Raw genomic sequence first — 12,387 nt, forward strand, 5'->3', positions numbered from 1 at the left:
GATCGAGTGCACCTCAGTAAGTTTGCTGACGACACCAAGGTGTGTGGTGCAGTCAACACGCTGGAGGGAAGGGATGCCATCCAGAGAGACTTTGACAGACTTGAGATTGGGCCTGTGCAAATCTTATGAAGTTCAACAAGGCCAAGTGCAAGGTCCTGCAGATGGGTTGGGGCAATCCCAAGCACAGATACAAGCTGGGAGTAGAATGGATTGAAAGCAGCCCTGCAGAGAAGGACTTGGGGGTGTTGGTTGACAAGAAGTTCAACATGACTTGGCAATGTGCACTTGCAGCCCAGAAAGCCAACCATATCCTGGGCTGCATCAAAAGAAGCATGACCAGAAGTTCAAGGAAGGGGATTCTCCCCCTCTACTCGGCTCTCATGAGACCTCACCTGGACTACTGTGTTCAGATCTGGGGCCCCCAACATAAGAAGGACAGGGACCTGTTGGAGCGAGTCCAGAGGAGGGCCACAAAGATGATCATGGGACTGGAGCACCTCTCCTATGAAGACAGGCTGAGAGGGTTGGGGTTGTTGAGCCTGGAGAAGAGAAGGCTCCGGGGAGACCTTATAGCAGCCTTTCAGTACTTAACAGGGGCCTACAGAAAAGCCAGAGAGGGACTTTTTACAAGGGCATGTAGTGATAGGACAAGGGGTTAATGGCTTTAAACTGAAAGAGGGTAGTTTTAGGTTAGATGTAAGGAAGAATTTCTTTACTGTGAGGGTGGTGAGGCACAGGAACAGGTTGCCCCGAGAGGTTGTGGATGGCCCATCCCTGGAAGTGTTCCAGGCCAGGCTGGATGGGGCTTTGAGCAGCCTGGTCTGGTGGAAGGTGTCCCTGCCCATGGTGGGGGCGGTTGGAACTAGATAATCTTTAAGGTCTCTTCCAACCCAAACTATTCTATGATTCTATGATTCCTTCTCCCAGAGCCGGTGATGCAGGACCAGCAAAGCCAGGATCGTGGCCTAGATGAGCTCCTGTTGTGATCGGCTATTGCAGTTTCTGTGTTGCAGATCGCAGGAGATCCAGCACAAACACAGACAGAGGGAAGCATATAGAGCAAGGGAGTTATCTCCTCTTAAGCAGAAAGATATATGAGCAGACATCTTCAAAACTGTGGGCCAGAACCTACTTTTAGGCTGTTATCCAAAAAAGAACCCCAAACCCCCCAGAACCACATCCACATGTGCTTCGCTTTAGGCTTGCAGCAGTCTAGGGACAATGTATTAGATGAGACTGGGCGTTCAGCTGTATGACTCCAAACTCACTTCACTGCAGGCAAAAGAGATGTTTTTGTTTTACAAAGATGTGACTGAGACTAAAATTCAATCCGTTAACAGCACTGCTATTGAAAGGCACTAATAGTAACTGAAAGGTCTTCAGATATTTTTAGATGTTATCCCATTCTGCACCGCTTATCAAGAACAGTCAACTTTTATTTAAAAGCAAACAAACTTTTATTCACTATATCTGGTCCCTTCACAATCAAATTTGTGGTTTTAATGGGATTACTCATTCAAAACCATCTCCCTGTAATGAGCCAGACCGTATTCATTAAGGTAGCTGTCACACAGCAGATGTGAGCACAACTAGAGAAATCTCTGCTCCTCAGTGGGCCTACATTGTGCTCCCTGGCACCGTGTGTAGATGTTATAGGCAATCACAGCAGCTCAGGAAGCACAGGACAGAGTAGGGATCGAGGAATGGCTAACTCATAGCAACACATGGCAACCCTTCTACACAGCTTAGCCAAAAGCCAGAGGGAAGACACTTTATTTCTCCTTTCATTGCTGGGGCTTTATTTTTAATATGTGCTGCTTCTTAAGTTTCAAACTTAATATTCTTGACTGACCCTGGTTCTTCTACCAGTCTATCTTTAGAAGGCAAATTATCTGAAAAGTTTTCCTCCCCTTTTGTTCATGCTTTGGTCTTTTTTATGTTGAATTTTTCAATTATAGTGACTGGCACTTCATGAAATTGTCTTCTGGAGTTGCAAAGTAATTTTGTTTATGCAACTGAGATACAGAAGGAAGGTGGAGAAATGAGATGCAGAAGACTTCAATTTCTTTTATTTCACATCACTAAGCTTAGAGTTTACTGGTGAAAAAGGCAACATTGCTCCTTGGATCAAACTCATTGATCAGCTGTGTGACTTTAATATAAAGTCTATACATACACTATGAAGCCACTTATCCAAACCCTGACAAGGCTCACCCAACCCTTCCCTCTTTTAAGGTAGCTAATTTGGAAGTTGCACAATTTATGTGTGTCTTCCATCAAGATCTTCAGGAGCACTGCTTGCCTTGTTCTTCAGGGTTGTCACATTTTGCGGGCATGGCGACATCCACTCTCATTTGCATCATCTCCTGTGTGATGGATTATACAGGAATGTCCTTCACTGTGCTGTATTTAGCGCAGTTCTTGCCTCTGATTAGAGTATGCAAGAGTAGCTCCACCTAAAGCTGTGCAAGCTCGGCAGGGGTTCATGCAGGAACACGGGAACTGCCATACAAGATCAAACCAGTGGTCCATCAAGACCCAGACCCTGTCTAGCACGGACCAGTGCCAGATGTTTCTGAAGGAAGCACACAGCTCCACTAATTTAGCTTAGAGCTAAATTTGTTTTTTAACCCGAGGCAGTCAAGAAAATCCTGAAGGTTGGAGGTTTATACTCATGCTATTCAATCCTTAAATGGTATAAGACCTAGGCTCTCACAGATGCTCCTGGCAACAGGCTCTTGCCAAGTACTGGTCACAACAATGTGTTTATTTTATAGGTGAAACCACAACTCAAGGAGGGACCCCTTCTTACAAATCTCAAAGTCGGTGATACTTCACTAGACTAAGGGAGAGAGCATCTCATCACCACTGAAAAAGCCAATGAGCTTCAAGACAGAAACCTGTCTGATAGCTGTGAAATAGTCTCATAGGTTTGTCATTTTTTCAGTTTTTTTTAATATATATACACACACATACACATACACGTGTACAAACACACACACATACATACGTAGATATCCTTTTCCCACTGTAGCCACTTCATAAAGCACATGGACCTTTCCATGAGATCAACACACCAGCTAGGGATCAGAGTCCAGTAGCTGCTTGCCATCCATCCTGCCCAGAATGACAGGCAGAATAGGGATGAGCTCGCAGTGCAGGAGCAGGAAAAACAGCCTGCTGGAGTATTAGTCTAGGAAAAGAGAAAACCCACTGTGCCACAGGCACGCTAACACACTTAGAGAAAACAACTGCCTCCAAGTGCAAGCCATCAGAAACCCAATTCACTGCAGAAGGATAATGCTTTTAGGATGACCCTCCTGCTCTCACATGCTTTGATGGTTATGAAATGGAATAAATAGAGTTTCCCGAAAAGCTCTCCTAACCAATCTGCAAGGCAACACAAAGAGTGATATTACTGGGTTATGAAGTGTCTCAAATGTCTGTACTACAGGTTTCAGAGACTAACTGGGGAAATGTATTAGGAAAACAAAGGAAGGAAAAGAAAAGGAGAATTTGCAGGACTCCGAGGGATAACAGATTTCCTGTTTCAGCTTGACTGTTCAGAAGTCATTTCATATTTCTACAAACAAAGTGTGAGCTAAATTTTAAGTTGCTGGAGATATGTGAGCTGTGATGGTATGCCTCTCTGTTGCTGCACTGGTTCTATTTAGGGTAGCGCTACTGGGACCACATTCTTACCTCAGTGGTGGCTGTATATCAAGAAAAAGAGCCTGCCTTCATTTCTGATTATAACACCCATTTTATAGTTTCCTATATGTCCCCCTCCAAACTACATCAACACACGACAAGACTTTTCAACCTATACACATTTACACAGTGCTCATGAAAATAAATATAGGGACTCACAGGGTTTATTGAATACACTCCAGTTATTGCTTGGCTACAAAAGCAAATGTCTGCAGATAGTCCTTACTGTGGACTATCACTCTCTGCTGGAGTGCTGTAAGAGTGCAGCAGCGGATTTAAAAAATAATTATGCTGCACACTAACTTGTGGTACCCATATGACTCCAATTATATGAAGCAACATCTGTGGCCCACGCAGTCAGAAAAAGAGGCTTTGACCGAGCTCCAGCTCTGCTACAGCAAGTAAAGTGTCTGGTAACACAGTCCTGCAGCAGGAGACCATTACAGCCCTTGCTGCTCCTGGGCACCTGGGGAAAGGGAGCAGGTAACACAGGAGGACATTTAAGCCCTTTTTGGTGACTATTCAGTTCCGAATGATCTAGACAACACCTGACGAGCCCCATTTTAAATGTCCCAGAAGTGGTTGGTTTCCACGAGCATGACAAGCCTGGCATGCTGGAGCAGGGGGCTGAAAAGCTGCCATAAGTCAAATAAGCAGCCGGGGTCTGTGCATCCAGGAAGCGATTACCACCACGATGGGATGAGCCCTGCTGCCCCATGGCCAAGGCAGCCCGCTCTCTGCTCTCCTCTTCTAGGGAAAGAAATCACTTCTCAAAGTCTTCACTGCAAGTGAGGATTCATACCTCTCCGTTCACTTCTGCAGGTGTACTTCACCACACTGGCTCAGTTTGGCAGAGCGCAGCTCCAAGCATGCTTTTCCCAATACAGGTTAACCTATCCTTCTATCCCCTGTGTGACCTGCTGAGTAACAGCTATCACAAAGCATGCAGAGCGGGCTTTATGACCCTTGAAGAAAATAAATCAGACTAGCATGTGACATTGGCTGTCCACAGCTGCATGAATAAGGAGGTAGGGATTCCCTCCGTAACTGGCTGGAAAGAAAATAATTGCACAAGTAGCTCCTCCTAGGAATGAAGCAAAAAATTTTTTGAATAATCAGATATTTTAAAAAGGGAGATTTGGAGGCAAGCTGAATAACAGGGGATGCCCTCTGATTTTAATTTTTTTTTTTCCTTCTGCAGGAAAGAGTTCTTTTTATAAGTGTCTTTAAAACACAGCCAAAAGTAATAGGAATACAATCAATACTAGATATGAACAGAGACACTTTTTTTGTAGCTGCAATTAGCTATTTTCAAAGAGCAGGCAATGAATAATGTATGCAAAAGGGTGGGTGGAGGGGTTACTTATTTTTTCTTCAAGCAGATTATTTTAGCATGGGTGAAAGACTACCAAGCTAAAGAATGGTGTTCAATATCACACAGTGTATAAACAGCTGTGGCTTAGCACATAATAAAAGCCATTAAGGGGCTGAGCCAAAAAATGTATCTAGCTATGAGGAGGGGAAAGAGGCAAAGTACCGTGTAATGATTGCTTAGATTCACATTTGCCATTCAGCCTTTGTGCACGAGTCCATTCTTCATACTAAGATCTCACCTTTCCCTTCATTAGATTTTCCTAAACTGCTTCAAACAGTATCTTGGCCTTTTCAGAAACTCTTTGTTTATGCCAAGGCTGCCAGATCACAGAGTAGACATTAAGATCTAGAATATGAATTGGCCACACACGCAGATAACGCAGGTGAGAACAACGGGGGTCATCCCAGCATGGCCTCTGGGTGGCCCTTGGTGTGGAGCCCCTGGGCCTAAGCAGGACAACTACTCGCTTACTTCCATCTCGGAGCAAGGAGGGGTGGAGGACGCCAAAAGCTTTGGCTTCATCCTCTTCACTGCATGGACTAGCCAAGCCCACGAAGGGTAAAATGAAAATTCACATTCATTATAACAGGAGAGGAGATTCTCCAAGCCAGGTGCTCAGGCACCTGTCCCTCTGCTGAGCCTATTCGCCACCTTGCTCCTCTGGTCCCTTGTCCTTCGCAGCATGGGTCTTTATTAAGAGGTTACCTCACACTTTCTCTGCTGCACCAAAGTCATGCTGGCACATTTTCCTCGCTTCTGGCTACGATTCAGCATCCCCCCAGACTGAGGGCTTGCTGCAGAGCGCAACTCTTGGTTAGAAAAGCAAAAGTCTGAGCTGGTTTTGTGGCAAAGTTTATCCTCAGCTTTGCTCGCGTTTACCTCCAAGTCAGCAAACAGTTTCAACGCAGGAGGCTTATGCATAAGCATATTACCACAGGTCTTTAGTTAGTACATTTTTCCCCTCCACTAATGCACAAGCAAACAAAGGCAGTCTTTTACCTCATGTTCTCCTTCCTGTGAACTGTCACATACATTTCATAGACTCTCCCTTGTGGAACGGCCCCCGCTGGGATCAGCAAGCTTACTCCTGCAGAACAGAAGAGACACAAAAGATAAAGTGGAGAAAAAAAGGCAAGTGGGTCTGTGGAGTGACAGGAAAGGCAGAAGGTGAAGCCTGCAATGCCAGATTTTTCATCCAACCTTGCCAGAAGACTCTAAATGACCTCAGCAACTTGTGAGAAAAAGTATTTACTGCAACCCTGGCATCTCTGGTGGTCAACTGGCCTGTTCTTATTCCTCTTGTGCACTCACACTGAAATACAGGAGTGGAGAAGAGGGTTTTCTTCCCTTTTATTTTATTTGAAAAGCAGACAGATGGTTGCGTTGCTGCTTACCTTGTAAAATGATGGAAAAACAAACAACTCTGACTACAGTTTCCAACAGCTGTAACGGGACATTTCTCCCTAGGCAATTCTTACTTAATTAAAATCAGGCAAGAAAGGCAGTGGAGCACTGTCCCAGGAAGCACCAAGAACAAGTTGTTTCCTGAAAGATGGCTTCTGTGATTGGCACCCCATCTTTTAATGCACTCAGCTTCTAATTAGACTACCAGGGAGACAAAACTGGGCTTCTTGGTATTTTGAATATGCCTAGTCCTGTAAAGTGGCTCAAATTCAGGTACCCAATCATGAAAAGAATCTGGGCAAATATGCTCGGTGCCCTTTTCAGTGGTGATTGCACTGATTTGCACACTTGATTACAAAACACTGTTCTTACATTACTGCCATTTCAGAAATGTCCTGTCGTTACGTGACAAACACGGCACACGAACCAACTATTTCACTCTGCTGGACACGGCTAAGCCAGCTGTCTTTGCAGATGTGGATTAGCTGGGAATCAGTGCAAGGATTTTAATACAGTTATTACTACAAACCTACAGGCAGATTATTTGCATATATGCACATGCACAAGAGAGGCTTTATAGCAACTTTGCATGGCCCTGTCTCTTTTCTTTAGCATATGTGAGTTGGTTATGCTGGAGACCTCCCATTTGTTGGTGTACCGGGTTGTAGTCACATACCTGGCTTTGAAGGGGAGGGGTTAGCTAGGAAGGCATTTTCCGTGAAAGCCTTCTGAAACTTGTTTCTTTACAGGCCTGTTGTTACAACCTCACCTGTGCATGTTCTCCGCTGTAACAGGGCAGGCATAGTGTGAATGAAGGGCTTTGATTGTATCAGTAGGAGGATATACATACATCTAGAAGCAGCACGGAGGCATACACGGCAGTGGTAGACATTGATATATTTTACAAAACTTATTTTAATCATTTTGAAGGGATTACAGCCATAAATAACCTTTTTTTCTTCATAAATTGATATTAATATATGTGAATTAAATGTGACTAATAGACTTTGCTGACAACGTGCACCATCGTGGCATAAGAAACCCAAGTATTAATATCCACCTTCAGCTGCTACTTACAGAAATGTGAAATCCAGGATTGTATAGCATGAATTTTCAACATTGCTCAGCAGTCAGCCCCAGATTTCTTTAAGTAGTTCAGCTTTCACTTAAATTTAATGGCTATTTTTTGCCCCCTGTTCCACAGTAGCTCAGAAAAGAGGGCTACTGCTCATTGATGACTTTTGGCTGCTTCCTGGGCAGTGTCGGGCTGCATCCTGGAAGGACCAAACCATCTAGGTCCCTGGCCACCTAAGCATTTTATTCTCTCCATAACATCAACAGACAACAACAAGAAAAGATCCAGCAATGGAGCGGGAGGCAAGGCTAGGCATATCTCCTCGGTCAGGGTACTGTGCTGTAAATGGCCAAGAGCTGACCACAAGATGTAAAGGAGGAAGGCAGAAATGCTGTGAAACCTTGAGCTATTGTGTCAGGTAGCTGTGAGCTGTGGTCTCACATGTACTGTGGTCCTACCTGGACTCAGAGCTCCAGAGAAACAAGGCAGGGGGACTCTTGACCACTGTGTAGCCTGCTTATCCCCCACATCCAGTGTTTTATGCATTTGATTCAACCCCACTTTAGATGTTAATGTTGCTCTTCATTAGCATGGCAAACCCACGGGAACATCTAGGTGCTGCACTTCCTTTGAACATCAACACTTCATTTAGGAAGCAAACAGTGGTATGGCTTCCCTAAAAAATCCAGCTGCAAGAGCTGAGCTCTCCCAAGGCTGCCCAGGAGCTCCCTGGATGCTGGGCGGCTCCTGCCTCCTGGCGTCTGGGCGGCTTGAAAGGGGCCTGGCAGCCTGACAGTATGAGAAAGACTGAGCAGCACTTTGCAATTACATCAAAAGGCACTCGTTGCTCAGTCCCCCTCTTTCCTAGTTGTAAAACAAGTCAACAATATGTATATAACAAGGAGAGGAATACAGAAAAGACACGCTTGGGCCTTATTTTCCTTGGGTATGTAATGTGTGCAGGAAAAAAGCCTTCCAAAATTAATATTCTGCTGTCCTACTTCAATGCCACACAGCCTGCAATGAATTGGAAGTGGAACAACCAATTTGTTTTTTAATTAATTTGTCCTTTTTATGCGTGATGACAAGATTGAGGCTTTCTGGCTCACAGTCCCTTTTCTAGAGCTGCATGAAAGGAAAAGGTCAAGGATGGTGAATCTCACTTCACACAGGGAAGCTCTGAAGGCTCTCCTGTCTCAGAAAGTGGCTAAGAGCCCTGCAATTTTCTGTTAAAAAGGTGGCCAGGACTTTGGGAAAAGAATACTTGAAGTACCTTGGTAGACATGAATGGGGGGAAAAAACCCATCTGTTTGTTCTGAACAAAGAAAAGGCAGAGTCCCGGGAGACACCCTGCTTTTTCCTGCATAAAAGCAAGCTAACTCCACTTTTAAAAATACAAAACAACTGAGCCTTTAAGCCAACATGGCTAGCACTTACCTGAATTCGGAATTACTAGGTGACCTCCTAAAGAGTTGAAGGTCCCAAATGCAGTGCACGATGGGTCCGTTTGCCGGGCAAGGCTCTGGTTTTTCATGTTCAGGGTCTCATTCTCCAGCAGAGACTGTGTAATCTGTGGGGACAGCTTGGAGGAGAAGTCAGAGAGGTCATCCTGGGGGGTGACTGCACCAGAGGTGTTATAAACCTTGATTTTCAGGTTGGGCAGTGGGTCCAGGATCGGAGAATTGGTCATTGGGATTTTATCAGAGACATCATGCAAGGCATAAACAGGACCCCTGTACATGGCTGCAGCTGAAGTGAGGTCTGGTGGCACTGCCAGGAGGTCTGCATTGGAGAAGAGAAAGAAGAACCATATTACTTCTCTATTCTTATGAATTTCTTCGGGGTAATGGTTCGGGTTTGCATTCCGTATTTTGCGCTTCCTACCAAAGGTTGAGATACGTAAAGTCCTTGCAGACTGACCTTAGTCTCCTTTTCCATGCATCTCCCCAGCAAACTCCCAGGGCTTATATTTGCCCCAGCTGCTATGGAATCTAATCATCATAGAAAATTACAGCACGTTTCTGCTCTAAGGATTTTTTTCACTGGGATTATTTTTCCAGGCTGCACTCAGATTTCCCGTATGACATGCTTAGCTTCAGGGCAAGATGTTTTCCATACTCAGTAGATAAAGTTTTATTAACTAATACCCCCTCCCTAAATGCTAAGTGAGAATCATTAACCAATTTATCTAATTGGCCTAACGATAGCATTCCTGAAATAAAACACAGAACAAATCTATTAAGTCATCATGCCCATGACTCCCCACAGTGGGGGATTAGTACCTGCATCACGCATTTTTGAGTTTTGTTTTAAAAGTATCCCCAGCAAAGAAAATGACTTTTCTGCTAATCTTCCTCATGACAACTCTCTTGTCACTTTAACTCTCACTTTGATTTATTCTTTTTGTACACATACTGCGAAAAAAGAGGAACTCTACAGCCTAAATACGGGTCTTGAAAAAGCCAGCACTAACTTTAGAGTGGTTTTTTTCTGGCCAGTGAAGTGTAGAAAGAATCAAGACGTTACACACCAGTGATAAAAATGCTTATTATTAAATGATGTTCTACTGCAACTTCTTCTTCTACATTGTCTATTGAAAGTACAGTACTTCTTAAACTACTATTTATTACTGTGGAGACAGGGCACAATAAAAAAAGCTATTAGTGAAAAAAGGGGAGAAAGATGTGATAGAATTACTGTACTGTAGTATCACTCCTGCCTCTGTTGTTTCTGTCAGAGCTTTGCCTTTGATTTCAATTTGAGCTGGACCTATATTTTCATAAAAGTCTTTGTGTTTCACTCTCACATTCACACTCTCTCCTCAGAAGTTAAATTCCTCTGCTTTATGCTCTTGAGCACATCTGAAAAATGCCAGTGTGAGTTTTGAGCACTTGACTATCAGAAACAAATGGGTGTGATATTTCTCCCTTTTGTCAAGTGCCAACAAGCATCCAGCGAGTATCATTCATGTAGCCCAAGAGACCATAACCTTACAGCATCTTCCTGAACTGGTCACCATGGAGTGAAATGAGAACTAACCTTGCCTTGCAGCCTTGATGTTAACAGGCTGAAATCCCCCATTTAGCGCCGAGGAGTCAATAATATCTGACTCAAAGTCACGGTGATTCTTGCGATAGACAAACAGGGCCACAACCACGGAAATAGCCAGGCACACGATCACAGCTATGACGATCCCGACGTAGAGAGCAACGTCATCCGAGTCAGGAGCAGCTAGAGGGAGAGAGGCCAGGAACCTTGAAGAAATGTGCTCCTCACAAGGACTTTGAAGAAAACACATTCTTATTATTCTCATTTCCTGCAGATATTTACTACCTTTTTTATAGGTTAATTTAAAACCCATTTCCAAAGCTATATAACAGGTCTATGCCCTTTTGATGGAAAATGATCTTTGATTTCTCTCTAACTTGTGTTCTAACTCTTTCCCTATCTACTCGTTCATCTATCTAGTACCCAGGCTGTGAACTACTAAGCATAACAAACGTTATAGGCTTAGTCTCATGAAGCAAATTCACTCTATGAAATGAAATAGCATGTCTTAGTGACACAGCGTCATAATATTGGTATTTAGTGGTTCATCTAATAACAAAAACCATGCTGTGGGTTTTTAAACTTCAGAAGCCTAATTTTTTAATCAAATCAGAAGTCAGAAAACCCCAAAAGTCCATTTTCTAATGGAATGCCTGGAATACCAGGATGTATCTTTGAGTTTGCCTTTTTTTTTTTTAACTATAATGTGTCAAGACATTTTTACCTTCCATCCACTTCCATTTAAAAAAAATAAACTAGTGAAGCAGAGAATCAAACACTGACTTCTCATCGCTGGCATTAACACATGCATATTTGGATAAAAGCCAAAGCAAGCACAAGAAATAATGTGGTAATTTACTGAAAGGAACCCAGATTTATTAGAGCTGTCCTGTGAGGAAATGGCTATGATATTTCTACTAGCTGCTTATACCGTATCTTCAGCACTAATTTCAGGCTAATCTCTAGCATCATTATCCACTAGACTTTTTTTTCCAAAAGTTCTGACTACATGATCAAAATCTGATGTGTTTCTATACAATGAAGAATCCCAGTTCTAGAGATAATGTAATGAAAAAAGAAAGTGAAAAACCAAATCAGACTTTTTTAGTACCCCATTTTTGTTAGTTTGAAACATGTGAAATAATTTTTATTTTACTTTCTTGCTCCCCATCTTCTAGGCATTTAAGCCAGGCTGCCCTGAAGCTGTAGAGGTGAGAGCTGGTAGATGTTGAAAGGGACTGATGAATTGCTATAAGCTCCTAGCCATCATACCTTCAATGTACCAGCCTCAAAACATCACATTTTTTTTCCCCAGCAGTTCAGGAAGCAGATCCCTGAGTTTCAGCGCAAAGAAAAGTTAGCCCTCCACCACATTTTTTCCATTTGCAAAGGACATTTTCATGAGAAGAGGGTTCATTCTCTCCAGTTTCTTTCTCCGAGGCAGCATCTTCTCCCATTTTCCTCGTGCGTAAGGGCTGTTATCATTCTGTGGCAACCCGCTGACAGAGAAACACTGCGACTGCTGTCAAGCAAGCAGCATGCCACTTACTCCGCCGAATAGGTTCCTCTTTGCCTAGTCACACAGAGCTGGTGTAACACTAAAGCTTGACCCAAGGAACAGCATCAAATTAGCACCCAGGAATGTAAAATCAAACATTAAACTTACAAGAAAATCCATATTCATTCTGCGTTCTCTGTTCAGTTGAAATAGGATAAATGAAACCTTAAAAAGAAAGAAATTAAACAAAAATGGGAACAAAATCAAATTAATGAG

The 12,387-nt window shown here is 43.3% G+C and overlaps 1 protein-coding gene across 2 annotated transcripts in view; it reads right to left on the bottom strand.

Annotated features, from left to right (window-relative positions):
- UNC5C (unc-5 netrin receptor C) overlaps nt 1-12,387 on the bottom strand; it is a 266,035-nt gene that overhangs the window by 20,048 nt on the left and 233,600 nt on the right. Inside the window, exons 8-11 of one of the 2 annotated variants that reach the window (XM_049815325.1) lie at nt 12,280-12,336; nt 10,605-10,796; nt 9,003-9,347; nt 6,086-6,173 (exon numbers count right to left, since the gene is read on the bottom strand). In XM_049815325.1, the coding sequence (XP_049671282.1) occupies nt 6,086-6,173; nt 9,003-9,347; nt 10,605-10,796; nt 12,280-12,336 (682 nt within the window). The remainder of the gene's footprint in view (nt 1-6,085; nt 6,174-9,002; nt 9,348-10,604; nt 10,797-12,279; nt 12,337-12,387) is intronic. The other variant, XM_049815324.1, reaches the window with a different exon arrangement.

The sequence above is a fragment of the Accipiter gentilis genome, chromosome 12, assembly GCF_929443795.1.
Source record: "Accipiter gentilis chromosome 12, bAccGen1.1, whole genome shotgun sequence".
Classification (NCBI taxonomy): Eukaryota; Metazoa; Chordata; class Aves; order Accipitriformes; family Accipitridae; genus Astur; species Astur gentilis.